Source organism: Heterodontus francisci, chromosome 47, assembly GCF_036365525.1.
Source record: "Heterodontus francisci isolate sHetFra1 chromosome 47, sHetFra1.hap1, whole genome shotgun sequence".
Classification (NCBI taxonomy): domain Eukaryota; kingdom Metazoa; phylum Chordata; class Chondrichthyes; order Heterodontiformes; family Heterodontidae; genus Heterodontus; species Heterodontus francisci.
The window spans coordinates 1,405,364-1,428,851 of NC_090417.1; the positions used below are offsets into that span (position 1 = coordinate 1,405,364).

General features: G+C 47.3%; 1 protein-coding gene across 1 annotated transcript in view; it reads right to left on the reverse strand.

The window, feature by feature from the left end:
* Positions 1 to 23,488, reverse strand: part of npc1l1 (NPC1-like 1) — a 38,915-nt gene that overhangs the window by 2,922 nt on the left and 12,505 nt on the right. The window contains 14 exon segments of the mRNA XM_068023295.1: positions 1,296 to 1,458; positions 1,900 to 2,013; positions 3,676 to 3,907; positions 9,254 to 9,404; positions 10,322 to 10,377; positions 11,544 to 11,673; positions 12,090 to 12,217; positions 12,917 to 13,107; positions 16,384 to 16,473; positions 17,149 to 17,295; positions 17,821 to 17,841; positions 17,843 to 17,923; positions 17,925 to 17,950; positions 22,703 to 22,817. Of these exon segments, the coding sequence (XP_067879396.1) occupies positions 1,296 to 1,458; positions 1,900 to 2,013; positions 3,676 to 3,907; positions 9,254 to 9,404; positions 10,322 to 10,377; positions 11,544 to 11,673; positions 12,090 to 12,217; positions 12,917 to 13,107; positions 16,384 to 16,473; positions 17,149 to 17,295; positions 17,821 to 17,841; positions 17,843 to 17,923; positions 17,925 to 17,950; positions 22,703 to 22,817 (1,645 nt within the window).

Genomic DNA, 23,488 nt, shown 5'->3' on the forward strand with positions numbered 1-23,488 from the left:
CTAGCAATAACCTGCTCAGTGACACTCTGGCCCTGGTGGAACCCAAACGCTCAGCTCCTGACCTCGTCACAGCCTTGGTTCAAACACGGACACTCGCTCTCACCTCGCCTTTGGAGTTCAGCTCTTATGCTGTCTTGACGTCAAGGGCAATTGATAGAGTATGGCATCAAGGAGCCCTGGCAAAACTGGAGTCTGTGGGAATCGGGGGAAGACTCTCTTGGCCTCCAACAACCACAACCATCTTCCTATGCTGGTTGGAGTGGTACATCACACAATCATCTCAGCCCCAGGACATCATTGCAGGAGTTCCTCGCGGTAGTGTCCTAGGCGCTACCTGTCCATCATCTACTTACTTGCAAATGGTGCTGGACACAACTTTGTGTGCTCTTCAAAGATCTGATTCATTGGCTGTGGGATCACTTAGCTCTGCTTCCACTGTTTAGCATGCACCCGAGTCCTTTCCTGCAGCTTCACTGGGTCGACACCTCATTCTGAGGCATGCCCTCCTCCACTCCGAACCAGCTTCATGGTAACAGTAGAATGGGAGGGGGGGGGCATTAGAGTTCCAGTTTGTAGACGAATACAAACCTGCTACTGCTGCACAAGTCCCACAGGATCTCGTGGATGCCCAGTTCAGAGTTGGTACATCTGTTTGAGGATCCCCTCCATTGAAATCTATCCCATTTAGTACAATGTGAAGATGGGCACTTTGTATCGGTAGGAGTGTTCACCACACAATTGTTGTGAAAACAGTCATGGACTGATGCATCTGTAACTGTGTCAGTGAAGACAAGGTGACGTATGGTTTTATTTTCCTCTCGAATCGTTCCCTCGCCACCGGCCGCAGACCCACTCCAGCAGTCGTGTCCTTCGGGACTCGGCCAGTCGGGGTGCTACCGGTCCGCTCGGACATTGAGGAGTACATTCTATGCCTTAGAAGTCCTGAGGGTGGCATTCAATTGTTCAACACTGATGAGAACTGAGTAACACCTACTGGCCCTCCCTTGGCTGATGAATCAGCAGGAGGCATCTGTGACCATGTTTGACTCTGGGCTCCATGAAGTCTCAAGGCATCAGGTCAATGTTGAGGACTCTCAGGACAACTCCCTCCAGACTGTACACCACTGTGCCATCACCTCTGGTGAGCCTGTCCTGGCAGTTGGATAGGACATGATACAATTTCACAAGTACGTTCCTACGTAAGGTAAGGTAAGACCGGTCAAGCGACAGCCAGTGACAGCTCTCGTAATCACAACAGCAGCCCCCTGGCGATCGACCGATGACTTTGTACTCACCAAAGTAGCTGAGGAACACGGGTAGGAAGACCAGACCGTGGGCCATGCCCAGTAAGGTGATCACCAGATTGAGGCGGAAGAAGAAAATCTGGATGAGCTGAGATTGAGCAAAATACAAGACGATGATGCCGGGAAGATTCGTCATAGCGACGCCCGCAAACACCTGGAAAATAAAACCGAACAGTGCAACAGGTGAGTGGCATTAGAACAGAACCCATCCCCCACATCAATAGATACACCTTTAATGAAAGTAGCTCAGAAGTGCTGCAAATTCTCTGCTTTCAGACGGTGAAACATTAGCAACTAACAGTGGGTGTTGTGTGTAAAACTGCATGGGCAACAATTGTTTTGAACAGCAGCTCTACCACCCCTACTATATCACCCCATCTGCCTCAACCCCACAACTGTTCAAGTCCGAGCCAAGTCCCACACTGGGGCTGAAGTGTCAGTTCAGCAGAAAATCTAGGCTGATGCTTCAGTGCACTTCTGAAGTGCTAGCACACTTGTTGGACTACTTGTTCGTTTCAGAGGTAGTCCAACATTGATTTACACTTTGCCCACTTGCCCAGCACGCTGCACCCGGTGTTCCCCTTGCCTTACTTACCGCGCTGCCCATGGTAGCGGTGGCCTCCTTTGCCCGTTCCACTTTATTTTTCTTGGTGCTGATAGCAAACGACCGCGTCAGGTGAGAGACAAATTCCACAGACATGCCGATGGCCTGAGGGAACAAAATGTGGGTCCAATGTGAACGAGAGGTGGGTGCAGAGTTGACGCCAGCTGTTCCCTGCACAGGGGCAAAACCTCCAGTCCTGGTAGTGTTGCATTTACAGAGTAAATAGCAGAACCCTTAGGAGTATTGACAGGCAGAGAGATCTGGGCGTACAGGTCCACAGATCACTGAAAGTGGCAACGCAGGTGGATAAGGTAGTCAAGAAGGCATACGGCATGCTTGCCTTCATCGGTCGGGGCATAAAGTATAAAAATAGGCAAGTCATGCTGCAGCTGTACAGAACTTTAGTTCGGCCACACTTAGAACATTGCATACAATTCTGGTCGCCACACTACCAGAAGGACGTGGAGGCTTTGGAGAGGGTACAGAAGAGATTTACCAGAACGTTACCTGGTCTGGAGGACATTAGCTATGAGGAGAGGTTGGATAAACTCGGATTGTTTTCACTGGAACGACGGAGGTGGAGGGGCGACATGATAGAGGTTTACAAAGTTATGAGCGGCATGGACAGAGTGGATAGTCAGAAGCTTTCTCCCAGGGTGGAAGAGTCAGTTACTAGGGGACATAGGTTTAAGGTGCGAGGGACAAAGTTTAGAGGGGATGTGCGAGGCAAGTTCTTTATACAGAGCGTGGTGAGTGCCTGGATTTTGCTGCCGAGGGAGGTGGTGGAAGCAGGTACCATCGAGACGTTTAAGAGGCATCTTGACAAATATATGAATCGGAAGGGAATAGAGGGATGTGGACCCCGGAAGTGCAGAAGGTGTTAGTTTAGACAGGCATCAAGATCGGCGCAGACTTGGAGGGCCGAATGGCCTGTTCCTGTGCTGTATTGTTCTTAAGTGCATTTACAGACCTGCAAGTGCACTTTGTACACACAGGCAACTGCTCCCTTATCTGCTGTTGTAACTAAGTGGAAAAATTAAACTATTTACTGCAATGACTTAAATTCAACAAAAGCAGGCAGCCTGCACCTTTTTTTCCAGTAGGCGCATTCAAACAAGTCATCACCAGAACAAAAGACTACAAGTTCTGCAAGAAAATCAAATTGTTGGAAGAAGCTTTGACGTTCTGCAAAGGAGTGGATGTAGCTAACTGGTTAACGCATTTGCTAACATTATTTCTAGGGCTGAGCGTCTTTTCATCTTTTTCTTATCGTCAAAGATTGTTCATTGCTGATGCTCTGTGCTTCAAGTCAGTTCAGGGTATTTACTTTTGTCAGGGGTTCATTCCCTTGCTTGAAAGTCAAGCGGAACAAAAAGTGCCAACATTTGCAGTCTGTGCAGGGGCTATGTTTGGCAAGCACATGCTCAGGGCCGGATCTCCCACGTGGGCCTCTGTGGGCTTCTGACCCACATTTGTCCACGACTGTGTGGGGAAACGTTCATCCGACTGGGATTTTCCCCACGTTAGGCCAATAATGGCCAGAGGATGGGGGTCACTGTGGCCCTCTAAGCTGGAAGGCCCAACAGGAAGCCCTCTAGCAGCTTGCAGTACAGGTAAGTAAGAGAGAGAGAGAGGGCACCTCCATTCTGAGCCGGGGTGCCAGCATTAAATTCCACACCCACCCTCCTCCGTGCCTGCCCTCGGTGGGGGTAAAGACCCAGCCATCTGCTTCCAGCTCATTTCATTGACCCGACTTGTTGTTCTTACCGTGACCAGATTGATGAGTGAGACGGCATTGTAGCTGATGTTCCACAGTGTCATCACTGCCACAGTGTCTACGATGATCATGAGAATCGCCACCAAGTTCAGTAAGCCTGAACGGATGTCCATTCCCAGGAGGATACAGCAGACCACAAATGTTGGGATCAGACACAGGGCAAGATTGACCATCCCCTCTGTCGCTATCGTCAGATACTGTTCATAATAGACATAGGTGATCCTGCAATTCACAGAACATGATAACATTTCAGTCAGTGGTAGCACTGTGTACTGAACAGGATGGGAACTGGGACAGCTTGACTGAGGCAGACAGACGAGAAGTTGCTGAAAAATGGTGAGGGGCTTTTGACAACAGTCCAGAGTTTCTCTTTCTTGCTTTCAGAAATAACCTTAAACCTGTGTCATCCGGCGCCCCACACTCCTGCCACAGTAGCGAGGGTTTGCTCGCGACAGTCGTCTCTGCTCCATTAAACAATTCAGAAGTCAGTTCTTTGTAATTTGCACCCCCACCCCCCACCCCCTACCCCACTCCTTTCTTCTTCCCCTCTCTCTCTCACATCTGTTTACAAGGCAAAATACTGCGGATGCTGGAAATCTGAAACAAAAACAAGAAATGCTGGATTCACTCCACAGATGCTGCCAGACCTGCTGAAAGAGAAGCAGAGTTAATGTTTCGGGTCAGTGACCCTTCTTTGGAACTGACAAATATTAGAAAAGTCACAGATTATAAACAAGTGGGGGTGGGGGTGGGGCAAGAGATAACAAAGGAGAAGGTGCAGATTGGACCAGGCCACATAGCTGACCAAAAGGTCACGGAGCAAAGGCAAACAATATGTTAATGGTGTGTTGAAAGACAAAGCATTAGTACAGATTAGGTGTGAATACACTGAATATTGAACAGCAGCAAGTGCAAACCTGAAGAAAAACAACCTGAAAAAAACAGTGGGTAAGCAAACTGAACAAACTAAGATGAAATGAAATAAATGCGAAAAAAGATTGTAAAAAATGTAAAAAGGAATGTAAAAAAAAGGAAGAAAAATAACTAAAAATGAAAGTAAAATGGGGGGCTGTTATGCTCTGAAATTATTGAACTCAATGTTCAGTCCGGCAGGCTGTAGTGTGCCTAATCGGTAGATGAGATGCTGTTCCTCGAGCTTGCGTTGATGTTCACTGGAACACTGCAGCAATCCCAGGACAGAGATGTGAGCATGAGAGCAGGGGGGAGTGTTGAAATGGCAAGCAACCGGAAGCTCAGGGTCCTGCTTGCGGACTGAGCGGAGATGTTCCACAAAGTGGTCTCCCCAATGTAGAGGAGACCACACTGTGAGCAGCGAATACAGTATACTACATTGAAAGAAGTACAAGTAAATCGCTGCTTCACCTGAAAGGAGTGTTTGGGGCCTGGGATAGTGAGGAGAGAGGAGGTAAATGGGCAGGTATTACACCTCCTACGATTGCAGGGGAAGGTGCCATGGGAAGGGGACGAGGTGGTGGGGGTAATGGAGGAGTGGACCAGGGTGTCGCGGAGGGAACGATCCCTTCGGAATGCTGACAGGGGAAGGGAGGGGAAGGTGCGACTGGTAGTGGCATCACGCTGGAGGTGGCGAAAATGGCGGAGGATGATCCTTTGGATATGGAGGCTGGTAGTATGAAAAGTGAGGACAAGGGGAAACCCTGTCACGGTTCTGGGAGGGAGCAGAAGGGGTGAGGGTAGAGGTGCGGGGAATGGGTCGGACACGGTTGAGGGCCCTGTCAACCACAGTGGGGGGAAATCCTCGGTTGAGGATTGAGGGTCCGGTTGAGGGCCCACTGACTCCCACAGCTACCTCGACTACACTTCTTCACACCCTACCTCCTGTCAGGACTCCATTCTCCCAGTTTCTCCGTCTCCGACGCATCTGCTCTGATGATGCTACCTTCCATGACGGTGCTTCTGATATGACCTCCTTTTTCCTCAACCGAGGATTTCCCCCCACTGTGGTTGACAGGGCCCTCAACCGTGTCCGACCCATTCCCCGCACCTCTACCCTCACCCCTTCCCCTCCCTCCCAGAACCGTGACAGGGTTCCCCTTGTCCTCACTTTTCATCCCACCAGCCTCCATATCCAAAGGATCATCCTCCGCCATTTCCGCCACCTCCAGCGTGATGCCACTACCAGTCGCATTTTCCCCTCCCTTCCCGTCAGCATTCCGAAGGGATCGTTCCCTCCGCGACACCCTGGTCCACTCCTCCATTACCCCCACCACCTCGTCCCCTTCCCATGGCACCTTCCCCTGCAATCGTAGGAGGTGTAATACCTGCCCATTTACCTCCTCTCTCCTCACTATCCCAGGCCCCAAACACTCCTTTCAGGTGAAGCAGCGATTTACTTGTACTTCTTTCAATGTAGTATACTGTATTCGCTGCTCACAGTGTGGTCTCCTCTACATTGGGGAGACCACTTTGTGGAACATCTCCGCTCAGTCCGCAAGCAGGACCCTGAGCTTCCGGTTGCTTGCCATTTCAACACTCCCCCCTGCTCTCATGCTCACATCTCTGTCCTGGGATTGCTGCAGTGTTCCAGTGAACATCAACGCAAGCTCGAGGAACAGCATCTCATCTACCGATTAGGCACACTACAGCCTGCCGGACTGAACATTGAGTTCAATAATTTCAGAGCATGACAGCCCCCCATTTTACTTTCATCTTTAGTTATTTTTTTCTTCCTTTTTTTTACATTCCTTTTTACAATCTTTTTTTGCATTTATTTCATTTCATCTTAGTTTGTTCAGTTTGCTTACCCACTGTTTTTTTCAGGTTGTTTTTCTTCAGGTTTGCACTTGCTGCTGTTCAATATTCAGTGCATTCACACCTAATCTGTACTAATGCTTTGTCTTTCAACACACCATTAACATATTGTTTGCCTTTGCTCCGTGACCTTTTGGTCAGCTATGTGGCCTGGTCCAATCTGCACCTTCTCCTTTGTTATCTCTTGCCCCACCCCCACCCCCACTTGTTTATAATCTGTGACTTTTCTAATATTTGTCAGTTCCGAAGAAGGGTCACTGACCCGAAACATTAACTCTGCTTCTCTTTCCACAGATGCTGCCAGACCTGCTGAGTGATTCCAGCATTTCTTGGTTTTGTTTCTGTTTACAAGGCTCTTGTTTACAAGGCTTTGCGCTGCCATTCCTGTCCCTCCTTACTGCTATATGTGTAGAATATCATAATCCAGGTTTCTGTCATAGCTATTCTGTTCCCTCAGTTCATCTGCTTTATTTACTATACTCTTGTTTCCTCTACGTCAATGCAAGCTCTCTTTTTGACAGTGCTCAAGGACGTCTTAAATGAAAATGGAAGGCAACAAATTAGTGGATGAGTGTGGAAGACAGTTTCTAACCTTTTTTTAATGATTTCATTCCACTGAGTCTACTCTCGGGTCCCCATTTCCCTGACAAACTGCTTCAAACCCTCCCCAACAGCACGAGCAAAAAACATCCCACAAAGAACTCGGGTGACACCTGAACAGGTTGCAATGTCTCAACGTCTTCCTATTCCTGTGAAGATGGTGCAGGAGGGAGGGCAAGACAGACGAACGTGTGACTGGACTCGCCTAGCTCAGTAATCTCTGGATTACAACCCGTGCCGTTGCAAGTAAGAAGTTAATAAGCAGGACCTCAAAAGTAGTGAACTCTTTCTGCAGGATCACATCCTTCTTTCGTACGAATTGTGGACAATGAATACTGTCGGTTACCCCCCTTCCCCACTCAGTCACATCCTTGACCCTGGCACCGTGGAGGCAACACATCATCCCGATTCACTTCTGTTCCCCTGACTATTGAATCTCTGATTATCTGTTTTCCTTGGAAGAGGAGGCTGAGGGCTGACTTAATTGAGGTGTACAAAATTGAGGGGCCTCGATAGGTCCTTCCTAACTACTCTGATCCCCTCCCGGCAGAGAGATCAAGTACCAAGCGCACAGATTTAAAGAAGGATTAGAGGGGACTTGAGGAAAACCTTTTTCACTCAGAGGGTGGTGGGTGTCAGGAATTCACTGCCAGGAACGGTGGTGCAGGCAGAAACCTTCAACTCAGTTAAGACGTTCCTGGACCTGCACCTGCAGTAATACAACCTTGCAAGGCTATGGAACAGGGACCGGAAGGTGGGATTAGAATGGGCGTCTAGTTTTTTCAGCCGGCGTAGACAAGGGTTGAATGGTCTCTGTCTAGCGTACCGTAGAAAGATTACAGCACAGAAAATCGCTCAAAGGTATCTCAGATTTCTATATTCAAGGGAAAGGGGCAGAGATAGACCATCAGCCATGATGGGGTCGAATGGTGGAGCAGGCTCGAGGGGCCGAATGGCCTACTCCCGCTCCCATTTCCAATGTTACCGTGAGCAGGTTCTTTCGCTCCAAGTTCTAAGACTTTTCAACTTTGCCATCCAATTCACATTATTGAAGAAGGAAATGAATCAGTGGCCTCTGATCATGTGTGGGGTCACAAACCAATCCCGAATAGCAGAGAAGTGTTGTAAGTTCTGTGAAAAGTGAGGTGAAAACATCTCAGAAAAAATGCTGCGTGTGTGAACATATTCAGAAGTAGGAACTAGAGGAGTGGGCACTGTTAATTGTTTTGGTTTTTGCGTTGTTATATTAAAAGAATCTTCAGAGAATGAGTGTTTTGTGTCACCAAGAGAATGGTGCAAAATGTGTTGCTCACTCCTGGAGTAAGGTAATCAATTTACAATGGTAGCCTTTCCCAGTTCACTCGACCCGTCATAAACCTCCTCTTTGTTCCAGAGTTTATTTAGGAACATTTTTTCCATTTCTTTCCTTCTCTCTATGTTGAGATTTACCAGCAATTCAAAACAATGAAACTGTATGAAATAATATTCTTCTCACTATTCAGGATAGATTCACCAGGATGATTTCAATGTGGGACCTAAACTATGTAATATTCCAACTGTCGCCTAATTATAACTCTACAAAAGCTGTCACAACCCCTTTGCACTTGTACTCTAGACCTTCGCCAATAAAATGCAAAATACAGTTGGCCTGCATTTGGATTTATCTATATATTCTTCCCCCTGGTTTCTGATCCTCCACAACCCTCAGCATCACTCACTGAGTACAGACTCCCAATCCTTATTTTCTCGCCCCAAAATCTCCTGCCTCACATTTCACCGCGTTAAATGGCATTTGCCACCGGTCTGCCCATCCTCGATATCGCTTGGCAGGAGCTCCGGACTCGCGAGGGAATGACAGCTGCATTGCTCAGTTGTCTGATCCCCCAAGTGGGGTCAACATTTCCTGGAGGTCACAGACCGATCTGTTGTAGGCACGTGCTCAAGCCCACCTCTTTTATTGGGAAAGCCATGGAAATCCCAGGCCAAAGGGCACAAAGACTTGGCACGACAGCTCCCCATGCCTTCATTCCAGGGAAACTGAGCACTCTTCACAGAGGAACACCTGCACGAGTGCTTCTGGCCTTATCCGCCACATGAGTGGCAGACTGGAGGGTGTTACAAGGATAATAAATACCCATTTCATTACAGATGCTTATTTCATCTTGAACAAAAACTTACGAGTAGGGGAAGACTTCAAAGTCGGGATCCGTTCCAGGAACTTGCCTCATGCTCTCTTGGATATTGTCTGCGAGCTGACGGGCTACTTTGAGGGCTGCCGTGTATTCTGATGAGTTTTTCAGAGGTGTCTGATAGGCCATGAATCTGGACGCTGGTTCAAAACACAAGTGCGAGGTTATAAATGTTCAAATTCAGCTAACAATAAGCACAGTAGGGGTAAGAAACGTGGAAAATTTACAGCACAGAAGGCAGGCCGCCTTGAACTGCTGCAGTCCATGTGGGGTAGGTACACCCACAGTGCTGTTCGGAAGGGAGTTCCAGGATATTGACCCAGCGACAGTGAAGGAACGGCGATATAGTTCCAAGTCAGGATGGTGTGTGACTTGGAGGGGAGCTTGCAGGTGGTGGTGTTCCCATGCGTCTGCTGCCCTTGTCCTTCTAGGTGGTAGAGGTCGCAGGTTTGGAAGGTGCTATCTAAGGAGCCTTGGGGAGTTGCTGCAGTGCATCTTGTAGATGGTACACACTGCTGCCACTGTGTGCTGGTAGTGGAGGGAGTGAATGTTGAAGGTGGTGGGTGGGGTGCCAATCTTGTGGACTGCTTTGTCCTGGATGGTGTCGAGCTTCTTGAGTGTTGTTGGAGCTGCACCCATCCAGGGCAACTGGAGAGTATTCCATCACACTCCTGACTTGTGCCTTGTAGATGGTGGACAGACTTTGGGGAGTCAGGAGGTGAGTTACTCGCTGCAGGATTCCCAGCCTCTGACCTACTCTTGTCGCCACGGTATTTATATGGCTACTCCAGTTCAGTTTCTGGTCAATGGTAGCCCCTGGGATGTTGATAGTGGGGGATTCAGCGATGGTAATGCCATTGAATGTCAAGGGGAGATGGTTAGATTCTCTCTGGTTGGAGATGGTCATTGCCTGGCTGGGCAGAGCGCTCTCTGGCCACATTGCACGAAGCTGCTGTTTTACTATTAACTATTCTGATGCAAGTACACCTGCTGAGTTTTTCCAGCTTTAATATATTCCCAATGACATCAGGGGCAAAATACATTTAAGAGCACTTACCCAAGATCTCTCCGTCATTGCCTATTTTCACTGCGTCTCCATAAGCTCCCAAGCCTCTGGAAAGTAAAGTGCATCCTTATAGCAAGTGAAATGGGTCATAGGGAGCTGGCACAGACGCAACAGGTCGAGTGGCCGCCTTCTGTGCCGTAACAATTCTAAGTGTGACTTGCCTGGTCCCACTCCCCCCGCCTTTTCCCTGGAGCCCAAATAGGAAAGAGGGAGAGAACAGACCGTCGAGCAGCTTTAAGTCAGGTTGACGTTATCTGAATGCACTGAAGGTGGATCAAAACTGCCGTCAATCCCCGGGTCGATGAAGTTCTGTACCAGCTGTCGAGGTGATCGTTGAGTACGTGACCCTCAGTGCCGATGAGCCACACAATCACAGAACTGTTACAGCACAGAAGGAGACCATTCGGCCCATCCTATCTGCACCGGCTCCCTGAAATGAGCACCTCAGCTGCTGCCGACCCCCCAGCTTCTCTCTGTAACCCTGCACATTCCTCCTTGTCACCTAACTGTCTAATTCCCTTTTGAACCTGCCAGCTGAGGCCGAACTAGTGTCTTATACCTTGTATAACAGGGGCATAGAGTACAAGAGCAAGGAAGTTAACAAAGCCCAGGATACGGTATGCTTTATTGACCGCTGTCTCAACCTGTCCCGCCACCTTCAATGACTGATGCACATTTACACCCAGGTCCCTCTGCTCCTGCACTCCCTTTAGAATTGTACCCTTGATTTTATATTGTCTCCCCATGTTCTTCCAAAGGACATAATGTGAAGTGATTCATTTTGGTAGGAAGTTCAGATAGACAAGTGGCAGATAATGTGGAGAAAAGTTCTACACTTTCCTCTTGGCAGTTCATAGAAACATAGAAAATAGGAGCAGGAGTAGGCCATTCGGCCCTTCGAGTCTGCTCCGCCAATCGTTATGATCATCCAACTCAGTAACCTGTTCCCCCGTCCTCCCCATACCGTTTGATCCCTTTAGACCCAAGAGCTATATCTAACCCCTTCTTGAAAGCAGTTGAGGCCAAAACTTGAAAACATACAAAGTATCATATGACTCAATATTTGCGAATGCTTTCTTTGTCACTTGTCATGTGACGCTGAATTGAAGAAGCTTTCAATGTCCTTTTGAATGGATGTCTGAAGAACGAGCAGTGACCGCGCAATCTGAGCTTCAGCCCCTACTCCTTGTTGCCGAGGCCGGGAACAACTTACCCCTTGGAGCATTGAAGCGTGGGAGTGTCATTCAGGAAACTTGGCAGGTATTGACTGAAATTTTCAACGGTCGGCCTGATGATACCATTCAGATTTGACTGCATGCACGCTTTGCGGCAGCTCAGGTCATCTGGGTGAAAAGAAATGGAAGCGAGAGTCAATGGGATACTGAGTGAAAAGCAGTCCGTGCCTCTGAGGCTCCAGTTGGAAACGAGGAGTTGCGGCAACTGTGAATTGCTATTAGTTGAGAAGAGCTTGTGTGGGGGGGTGGGGGGGGGGGGGGGGGGTGGGGAGGGGGTGGTCAGAAGTACTTGATATCATAAAGAACTATACAATATTTGATCAAGGGAGCAAACGCGTTAGAGAGCCAGAACAGACACGATGGGCCGAATGGTCTCCTCCTGTGCAGTTGTAACGGTTACTTCACCCTTCTGCCAGTGGGAACACTTTCCCCCTATCTGTTCCATGTACAATATTGGTGAGGAGTCTGGACAAAGCAATTAGTTCGAAACAAAAGTCCAAAATGCAGACGTTAAAGCTCCTTACTACTGGTCGCTGGGCAGAACTCGCCCTCATTGGGTCCGAAGAGATGCAGCCGACAGCACCGTGATATCGGGTTCAACCAATCGATGAAATCATCCACCCACGAGGAAGCAGGGATGGACAAATAGGATCTGAGGAGAAAAGAAGTGTTCTGACATGAGACAAGGGGGGGAAGAAAAAGGGTAATTAAAACTATTTGGTTCAGCTAAGACCATATTGCAACATCATTCAAAGAGGGCAGCGGAGGCTCATGTGGACTGGAACCACCAGCATGGACCATTTGGGTCAAATGGCCTGTTCCTCTGCTGTAGATTCTATGTATGCAAGTCCTGAATCACATACAGCAGTGTGATTTCATCGAATGACAAACACTGCCAGATAATGTTAGAGTGCAGAAGGAGATCCACTGTCCTTGCACTGGTTCTTACAAGTAGTTGTCCCATTCCCCCGCCATTTCCACATCTCTCCAATATATCCTTTGTCCAAACACAGGGGCGGCACAGTGGTTAGCACCGCAGCCTCACAGCTCCAGCGACCCGGGTTCAATTCTGGGTACTGCCTGTGTGGAGTTTGCAAGTTCTCCCCGTGTCTGCGTGGGTTTCCTCCGGGTGCTCCGGTTTCCTCCCACATGCCAAAAGACTTGCAGGTTGGTCGGTAAATTGGCCATTATAAATTGCCCCTAGTATAGGTAGGTGGTAGGGAAATATAGGGGGATGTGGAAGGGCCTGTTTCAGTGCTGTATCTCTAAACTAAACTATCGTGTGAATGCTGCCTAAGTGCAGTGAAACCTCAAAGGTTGCTTTACAAACATTCAATCCAAGGATGCTCACACGTCAGGGAATTTGGTGGCGTACTGGATCTTCTGGGTCATGGAGTTGTTGTCACATCCCACGCTGGAGCAGACACCGTTCATCCCATCGACCGTGGAGAAATTGTACCCGGCCTTTGTGACGAAATATACAGGGACACCCACTTCAAAGTACTTGTTGAGAGCAGCAAAATAGTCCAACATATACGAGTCCTAATGAGGCATCAAATAAAGTCAGTTTAGAATCGGACAACAGGGACACGTCATGCATGACTGTGCATTTTAATAACGATGGTCCATTTTAGTGGGACACTGTTCCCTGCTAATCTGATCTTTGTGTTCGACTGAGTCAAAATTGGATCGCGCTTGGCCAATTTTACTGGTGTCAAATGGGGGCTTAAGGGTCCAATATGGCTGCCTCAATGCATGCCATATTGGAAAGGCCCCACCATCACTATCCATCGAGCTATCATGAGAGTGGGCCTTAAACCCAATCAGTAAGTGTCTCACAGCTAAAGTTACAAGGGGTAAAACACTAGTAATGACCTTTTTGGAATCAGCGGGTGACAGTCTTGTGGCAGGCCCGCCCTTCGTGCCTTTTAAGCTTCTGCTTTCTCTGGTCTTCTCTCTGCAGTAAGTGTACAAGCAGCTGAGACGCTGACGAGTGGGGGGCTCTCCTTCCTTCCTTCCTCCCTCCCTCCAACCCACCTTAGGAGCTTCAAGCCCTGCTGGTCAACAGCAGGGGCGTCCCTGGGTGGCCTCGGTCAGCAGAGACTCCTTGAAGGAAATCACCCCCGCACTGCTCTGTCCAGGGAGAACGGCCAACTCGGCCGTCTCCCTCGGCGGTCCCGATTCTAGGACGTAAAGTCGCACGACCACCGAGTTCAGCCTGAAGCCAGCCAAGTCACCAACCTCCACAGACGGTCGCGTCCGGAGAAATAAAAGGGGTATAATTTGACCAATCTATCCTCCCCCTCATTCTGTAATCTATATGTGTGCGTATCTGAAATATGAGTGCATGGCTGTGTGTGTGTGTGTGTGTGTGTAAAAGTAGGACCATTTTTAAAAAAAACTAGATCAGTTTGAGTATGAGTAAAATTAGAACTAACCTCTTTCTTTGGTTCTTTAAACGCTGTGATTATTAACTCAAAACAACCTGTCCGATTGTTTAAACAGTTTAAACACTCACTGAATTGGCAAATGTATTCATTTCCCATGCAGTCAAACAGGGAGTGGGAAAGAGGAGAACCATGTGACCCCTCCTCACCTGATCATAACAAAGGGCAGGGACCGAGACTTGTTGGTGGGACTTTGATGTGTCGAAAATTGCAGCTGCAATGCCATCAATATATAAAACTCTACTTTTAGTTTCATTGAGGATTTACTCTTCTGTTACATTCCTCCTCTGTGGAAAGAGAGGGGACCTGGCACACGGGTAAAGATGTAACCTCTCAGGATGCTCAAAGGCAGGGCTGTTTGGGTGAGTTTCAGGAAAGGAAGGGTCTCTAATGGCTGAAGGTACTGCCACTGACAATGGAGCAGAGGGAAAGGGAATGACAACAGTTGGAGGACCGATGAACATGCCCAGGGACACGTGAGCATGAGGGAAGGGAGCTGAGTGCCCAGAATCAGGATTTTAACATCTATTTTGTTGAGGGACATTCGACACTGTGGGGCTGGAATGGGGGGCGGTGGAGTTTGTTATGTGGTGGAGGACAGGAGGATGTTGGAGAAGTTCATCCTGGAGCTAACACCGGTTCGTAAAAATGTTTCTGCAGCAGTGAAGGTAAAGTGAGAATGCAGTGGGGAATACGGCAGAGAGGGAAGCAAACAGCCACAAGGTATGTGATAAAGTCATCTCTCAGATAACTGCACCAATTTAACTGAAGAATAACTGGCTTGTCCGACAGGACAACTCTGTGCTCGTCTCTGACTAGAGGTATAAGGTCTTCCGTGTCCACTTGAACAGGCTGTTGAGACATTGAGAAAGCAAAGCAAGAGTTGCATTTATATAGCGCCTTTTCCAAAATCTATGATGTCCAATGCACTTTAACAACACTGACTAAACTTCCAAAGTGCTTCAATCCAAGAAACACGGCAGCCGATTTGTGCGCTGCCATTGGATCTTTGTCCCGAGAGAGCAGACAGGGCCTCACTTTAAGGTCTCAATTCTCAGTAAGAAGGTTGGTGGTTCAAGTCCACCTCTGGGACTACAGATGCTCAACGTTAGTTCATATTCAGCATATTCACACCTAATCTGTACTAATGCTTTGTCTTTCAACACACCATTAACATATTGTTTGCCTTTGCTCCGTGACCTTTTGGTCAGCTATGTGGCCTGGTCCAATCTGCACCTTCTCCTTTGTTATCTCTTGCCCAACCCCCACCTCACTTGCTTATAATCTGTGACTTTTCTAATATTTGTCAGTTCCGAAGTAGGGTCACTGACCCGAAACATTAACTCTGCTTCTCTTTCCACAGATGCTGCCAGACCTGCTGAGTGAATCCAGCATTTCTTGTTTTTGTTTCAGATTTCCAGCATCCGCAGTATTTTGCTTTTATTTTAGAGATTCTGTTCTTGGATATCAGATATTCAACTGACAATCTAGGACGTAATGCAGCACTTGCTCAATATTGCACTGGAGTAAATCCTAGAGTCACTCCCAGCACGCACACAGGCCTTTCGGCCCATCGGGTCCGTGCCGGCTCTTCACGGAGCTATTCGGTCAGGGCCACTCCCGCAGTCGTTGATTTCAAAAGGAAAATGGACGACCGTGACCACTCGAAGGAAGTCGGTGATCGTCTCTGCTTCCACCACCCTCTTGGCCAACGAGTTCCAGGTCATTACGCAGTGAGTGGTAAAAATGGTCTTCCTCGCATTTCCCCCTTGCATCTCTTGCCCAAAACCTTCAATCTGTGTCCCCTGTGTCCCCATCAGTTAATGGAAACAGTTTTTCTCAGGCTTAGATAAGGCTTTGTCAGAGGTGTACAAGATTATGACCATCAAATCTCCCCTCAATCTCCTTTGCTCCAAGGAGAACAACCCCATCTTCTCCAAATCGAACCTTGTAACTAAAATCCTCCGACCCTGGAACCATTCAGGTCTATTTATGAAGCCCAAGATCCCATACGCTTTATTAACCACTCTCTCAATATGTCCTGCCGCCTTCAAACATTGACGCACATGCACCCCCAGGTCCCTCTGTCCCTGCACTCTCTTTACAACTGTGCCATCAAGTCTTTATTGCCTCTCCCTATTCCCTCTGCCAAAATGCATCCCTTCACACTCATCAGTATTAAATTCCACCTGCCACTTGTCTGCCCAATCTGCTCGACTATCTATGATCCAGACGTGGAACACTAACCACAACCTCTGACCCAGCGATGACAGTAGCCAAGCTACTCACGGTTGGGGTATGAGAAAGAGTAGGGAGCAAGAACAACTTGGTTGATTGAAAGGTGGAAGCTGCATGACTGGTAAACACTGACCGTTGGCAACGACAGCTCCTGATCGAGGCCCACTTGAACCTTGAAAATTAAGAATATTCCAGCACAGAACATGAAGAGAAACAGGATTAGCTAGAAAAGAAATGGAGAAAGGATTAGTCAGGTCAAATCCACTGAAGTATCAGCATAGAACTTGAGGGCGCAGAATTAAAATGGCCAAACGAGATCAGACGTTAGGGACAAATAACGGTTTCTCTCTAGAGGGACCACACCGACGATGGTTGCAGCATCAAGAGTAAACTGTCATCAGCCTATCCTTCTATTCCTTTTCCCCTTAAACACGAGGGAGATGGATAAACATATCTATGCTCGTGTCCTCAACCGCTCCATGTGTTAGAGAGGTGAGAATGAGGAACTCACTCTGGGTGACCAACTTTCTTCTGAATGACCCGATTGCATTTATTGGTGACTGTCTGGTATGTAGCTGGCACCTTTCGGTCTCCCCCGAAAGAGGAAACATCTGATAGAGGAAAGAGGTCACCCGCCAGCTTTCTTTTTTCCTCCAGGAGATCCTCATGATTGTGAAGGGGTAGACTAAGAACGAGCCCCAGCCTGTTTGCTATTTCCTGATACGACGAGAGGTTATGCTTGACCATTCTAGTTACCCTTTTTTTCTTGCACTGTCTGCAGTGCCTCTATATCCTGAGTTGTTCCCGGAGAACTCCAAATCTGGTGGGACCAAAGTTCCATCCAAGTTTGACCTTCTGTTGTCTCGAGGTCTGCTTTTAACAAGGAGGTTGCTCTTACCACAATAATCCTGGTGACAGAGTGCAGCAGAAACGGGGCATAATACCCCCTCATGAAAGGCAGCAGTAACCCCTCACGTTTCTTCTTCTTTTTCTTGCTCTTGCAGCATTTGCAGCGTATGCAGCAACAGATGTCGATTCTGGCCGCCTGCAGGAGAGACCAGAGGGAGGTCAGTCAGCTATGGAGCAAGACCGACGGTGCGAATTAGGAGCAGGAGCAGGCCGCTCGGCCCCTCGAGCCTGTTCCGCCATTCGACAAGATCATGGCTGATCTGATTGTAACCGCAACCCCACATGCTAACGTTTTCCCATTTTACTACAGCTGTCCTGGACATAATTGAAATAACGTCATAGTATTTTAATGCTGAAGTTGAACAATGTTCTCACAAATAGATATTCTATTGGATATGTTAATATAATCAGTAATTGGTAAGTTCTCTCAACTCGGCTTCTGTGGGCTGTTGGATCAGGATTGTAGAAATTAGAATGTGAAACATCAATATCTAGTTTCAGAGGAATGGATCTTAGCTTTGAGTGAGAAAGCAGATATCACTATCAGACAAACTTAGGGAAGTTATGAGATATTTGATGAAAATGGCTTCAGCTGCACTATGGTCTGCGATCAAACTAAAGGGGGTCCGAAGTAGCGTGCAGTGGGTGTTGTACACCGTACCTCTGATCTCCGTGAGTCCAGAGGACATCAAAGCCACGAACGCTGACATCTGGAGCAGGAAATCGATCAACACAGCAAGGGCCGCGTAGAGTGCGAAGGAGCGGGACTGCTGGCATCTTGGCGAGGGCACCTGTGGCAAGGATAGTGTGCTGGCGTGAGTCCCGCTTGTCGTCTTACCATCTGCAGAACTGACTCCCTTCGAATGATGACGGGTTTTATTTTTTCCTTCACTAATCGCTCCCTTACATCGATAAGAGCTAAGTCCCAAGAACTGTGCGTCACCCCACATTTACCCATGCTTTTCCAAATGAAACTTTATCGGAAAGCATTATAAACGAACGCAATAATTTCCCCACCAGCGATGCTGGACTGTAGTTTCCCATTTCTTAAATAGTGTTATTAACCAGGAGAGGGAAACACTAGTGACCCTCTAAGTCCGACAGCACTGTTCCCGTATCCAATAGCAATTGAAAGATTGTGACCAATGTCTCTGCGATTTCGACCTTTGCTTCTTTCAGCCACCCAGGATGCATTCCATCTGGACCTGGTGACTTACTGAAAGTGGGTAAGGCTAATCTCTGAGAAGTCATATTGAAATCTACTACTGCTTGTCCAGAACTTCCTTCTCTTTTAGTGTCACTTACACAAAAGAAGCGTGTAATGTGAAACAGTTGCAAGTACTCCTTTAAGAATAATAAAGGTAAAGGCAGAGGATATTAATTTTCCCTGGCTAACCGCTTCTTACACTTGACATGTTTATAAAACATTTCAGGATTCAATGTCAAGTTACCTCTTAATCTTGCATCGTACACTCTCTTTGCCTCCCATATTAACTGCTTCAATTCCCTTCTGTATGTTCCTTTTGCACTGCAATTTGTTCCTGACATTTGTCAAAAGCCTCCTGTTTCGGATTTATTTTAACTTCTATTCTCTTTGAAGGGAAAAGGTCGATCATTGGAAGCTAACGTTTCCTGGATGACAAAGAAATATCCCTAGTTTGTAGCTGAACTATCTCTTCCTGAATGCCTTCCATCGCTTGCTCACTGCTGGAACATGCAAATGCCTTTTCTAATCTACTTGTGTTAATGTCGGTGATTTTAAGAAGGGACCTATTTATCTCTTCCCCATTTTTACCTCCGATATTTTCTGGTCTCTTTCCACAATTACTTCAAACTGTATTCTGTCCTGGTCACTGTCAGCTGGATGACCTCCTATTGTAACCCACCCGACTTGACCTACTTCATTTCCCAGAACTAGATTCAACACTGAAAAACTCTCCTGTGAACGTTTGCTCCCTTCATTGTTGGACTGGACACAATCAGTATCGGAATTTCCAATGATTTCCTATCCTGGATTGGAGGAACAAAGTTTCCACGTTTCCTGTTTCATTGAACTTCATTGGCTGTACAGGTTTGGGATGTAAGGTTGTGAAAGGCACTATATAAATGCAAGTTTTTCTCTGTTGACAATTACGTAACAAGGGTCAGCAGAAATGGATAGTACTCAGACTCCAGAAGGACTATATATTCAATATCCCAGAAGTCCCATTTTGATCCTTGATCTTTACGGACCAGGGCACAGGGAGCACAATCCTAAAATTTGCTCAAGACTCCAAAGTAAGAGGTTTGCCAAACAGCCAGGAGGAACTGAAAGGAATTTGAACACAAAAGACTTGCATTTATGTATTGCATTTCACATCAGGCTAGCCCAAAGATCTCCACAACCAACAAAGTACTTTTTGAAGTGTAGTCATGCTTGTAATGTAGGAAACGCTGCAGCCAATTTGCGCACAGCAAGCTCCCACAAACAGCAATGTGATATTGGCCACATAATCGGTTTTTGTGATGTCAATCCAGTGATCAATATTGGCCAGGACACTAGGGAGGACTCCCCTGCTCTTCTTCAAAATAGTGCCATGGGATATTTCGCATTCATCCGAGAGGGTGGACAGGGCCTCAATTTAATATCTCATCCAAAAGTCAGCACCTCCAACAGGGCAGAACTCCTTCTGTACTGCATTGGAGTGACAGGCTCAATTCTTGCGCTCAAATCCTGCAGTGGGACTTCAACCTTCTAACTGCGAGATACTTGGCACAGTCAGCAGTGCTGACTGCACAATAGGGAAACACAGTGGTAGATCACTATTATCAGCAGTGCTGACTGTACAATAGGGAAACACAGTGGTAGATCACTATTATCAGCGGTGCTGACTGTACAATAGGGAAATACAGTGGTAGATCACTATTATCAGCAGTGCTGACTGTACAATAGGGAAACACAGTGGTAGATCACCATTATCAGCGGTGCTGACTGTACAATAGGGAAACACAGTGGTAGATCACTATTATCAGCGGTGCTGACTGTACAATAGGGAAACACAGTGGTAGATCACTATTATCAGCAGTGCTGACTGTACAATAGGGAAATACAGTGGTAGATCACTATTATCAGCAGTGCTGACTGCACAATAGGGAAACACAGTGGTAGATCACTATTATCAGCAGTGCTGACTGTACAATAGGGAAACACAGTGGTAGATCACTATTATCAGCGGTGCTGACTGTACAATAGGGAAACACAGTGGTAGATCACTATTATCAGCAGTGCTGACTGTACAATAGGGAAACACAGTGGTAGATCACTATTATCAGCAGTGCTGACTGTACAATAGGGAAACACAGTGGTAGATCACTATTATCAGCAGTGCTGACTGTACAATAGGGAAACACAGTGGTAGATCACTATTATCAGCGGTGCTGACTGTACAATAGGGAAACACAGTGGTAGATCACTATTATCAGCAGTGCTGACTGTACAATAGGGAAACACAGTGGTAGATCACTATTATCAGCGGTGCTGACTGTACAATAGGGAAACACAGTGGTAGATCACCATTATCAGCGGTGCTGACTGCACAATAGGGAAACACAGTGGTAGATCACTATTATCAGCAGTGCTGACTGTACAATAGGGAAACACAGTGGTAGATCACCATTATCAGCGGTGCTGACTGTACAATAGGGAAACACAGTGGTAGATCACCATTATCAGCGGTGCTGACTGTACAATAGGGAAACACAGTGGTAGATCACCATTATCAGCGGTGCTGACTGCACAATAGGGAAACACAGTGGTAGATCACTATTATCAGCAGTGCTGACTGTACAATAGGGAAACACAGTGGTAGATCACTATTATCAGCGGTGCTGACTGTACAATAGGGAAACACAGTGGTAGATCACCATTATCAGCGGTGCTGACTGTTTCCCTATTGTACAGTCAGCACTGCTGATAATAGTGATCTACCACTGTGTTTCCCTATTGTACACAGTGGTAGATCACTATTATCAGCAGTGCTGACTGTACAATAGGGAAACACAGTGGTAGATCACTATTATCAGCGGTGCTGACTGTACAATAGGGAAACACAGTGGTAGATCACTATTATCAGCAGTGCTGACTGTACAATAGGGAAACACAGTGGTAGATCACTATTATCAGCGGTGCTGACTGCACAATAGGGAAACACAGTGGTAGATCACTATTATCAGCAGTGCTGACTGTACAATAGGGAAACACAGTGGTAGATCACTATTATCAGCGGTGCTGACTGTACAATAGGGAAACACAGTGGTAGATCACCATTATCAGCGGTGCTGACTGTACAATAGGGAAACACAGTGGTAGATCACTATTATCAGCAGTGCTGACTGTACAATAGGGAAACACAGTGGTAGATCACTATTATCAGCGGTGCTGACTGTACAATAGGGAAACACAGTGGTAGATCACCATTATCAGCAGTGCTGACTGTACAATAGGGAAACACAGTGGTAGATCACTATTATCAGCGGTGCTGACTGTACAATAGGGAAACACAGTGGTAGATCACTATTATCAGCAGTGCTGACTGTACAATAGGGAAACACAGTGGTAGATCACTATTATCAGCAGTGCTGACTGTACAATAGGGAAACACAGTGGTAGATCACTATTATCAGCAGTGCTGACTGTACAATAGGGAAACACAGTGGTAGATCACTATTATCAGCGGTGCTGACTGTACAATAGGGAAACACAGTGGTAGATCACCATTATCAGCGGTGCTGACTGTACAATAGGGAAACACAGTGGTAGATCACCATTATCAGCGGTGCTGACTGCACAATAGGGAAACACAGTGGTAGATCACTATTATCAGCGGTGCTGACTGTACAATAGGGAAACACAGTGGTAGATCACCATTATCAGCGGTGCTGACTGTACAATAGGGAAACACAGTGGTAGATCACCATTATCAGCGGTGCTGACTGCACAATAGGGAAACACAGTGGTAGATCACTATTATCAGCGGTGCTGACTGCACAATAGGGAAACACAGTGGTAGATCACTATAATCAGCGGTGCTGACTGTACAATAGGGAAACACAGTGGTAGATCACCATTATCAGCGGTGCTGACTGCACAATAGGGAAACACAGTGGTAGATCACTGTTATCCCCTTGTGGTCTGAACTGGATATTTGTGTCTTTTCGCACAGTGCAGGAGTTGGCGGGGGGGGGGGGGGGGGGGGGGGGGTGGAGGGGGGGGGAGGGGGGGCAAGTGCAGAGGTAAGCGAGGAGGGTCAGCTTTTGGTGTTAGACACGCTATCTGGTAAAACATTTTGAACAGTGCGTGACGTTTCCTTTTTAATTGCATTTTTATCCTCCCTGTGAGATCACAGAGATAAAATGGCATTGAATTACATAGAGCTGCATCACAAAAACTGGCCCTTTGATCCAAAATGTCCTATGATGGCATTCTCAAAAGCAAATGCAGAGATTCTACTGACATGAGCCGTCCATCGTTTGGGGGAAAGAGGCAAAGCAAATGGAAATCTTACCCAGAAATAAGCAGACGGACTCGGACATGCTGCAGAGGAGCATGCTGGGAGCAACGTCCCCCAACACACGGCCAATCTGCTCTTCCCTTTGTTCGCCCGCTTTCCTCTCGTCCCTCTGTGAATTGAAAGGCAGAGTGAGAGTCCTGGAGTGTTCTGTTGGTCAAAACCTGACCGAGGAGTCTTGCTCCAAATTGCTAAGGAGCCACATCTCTGCTTTGGCCATCTCTCGTTTGGCCACACCAGCTGACAGTTAACCCCCTGGCAAGCGTAACCTCTGACCTGTGTCGCAAACCTCTCCATTCTCTCGATTTCATTGATCAGACAGTACTTTGGAACATTCCTCTACTGTTCTGCCTGATGGACTAAACGTTATTCTGCATACCCTGAATGCTCCCTCACTGATTGAACTCAAATCTTAATCTCCATCGAACTTCATTCTTCGATTGGACCTGAAAATTGTCAACTGCTTAATTCCCTTGACACTCCCTTTCTCATACAATCCCCAGGAATTTAAAACTTGATGCCGAAAGGCATTTTGACTGGAGACAGCACTGCTGAGGCTCATAATGGACTTTGTCAAAATGAAGACAGTTTGAAAAAGGACACACACATGCAAAGAAATGAGTCAGGACACGTCACTGAGGTGCTACCCCCCCCCCCCCCCCCCCCCCCCCCCAGACTATTACAACATCAGACACTCTACTTCGACTTTCATGGACACGGGCCTCTTGGAATCACAGAATTATACAGTGCAGAAGAGGCCCTTCGGCCCACCGAGTCTGCACC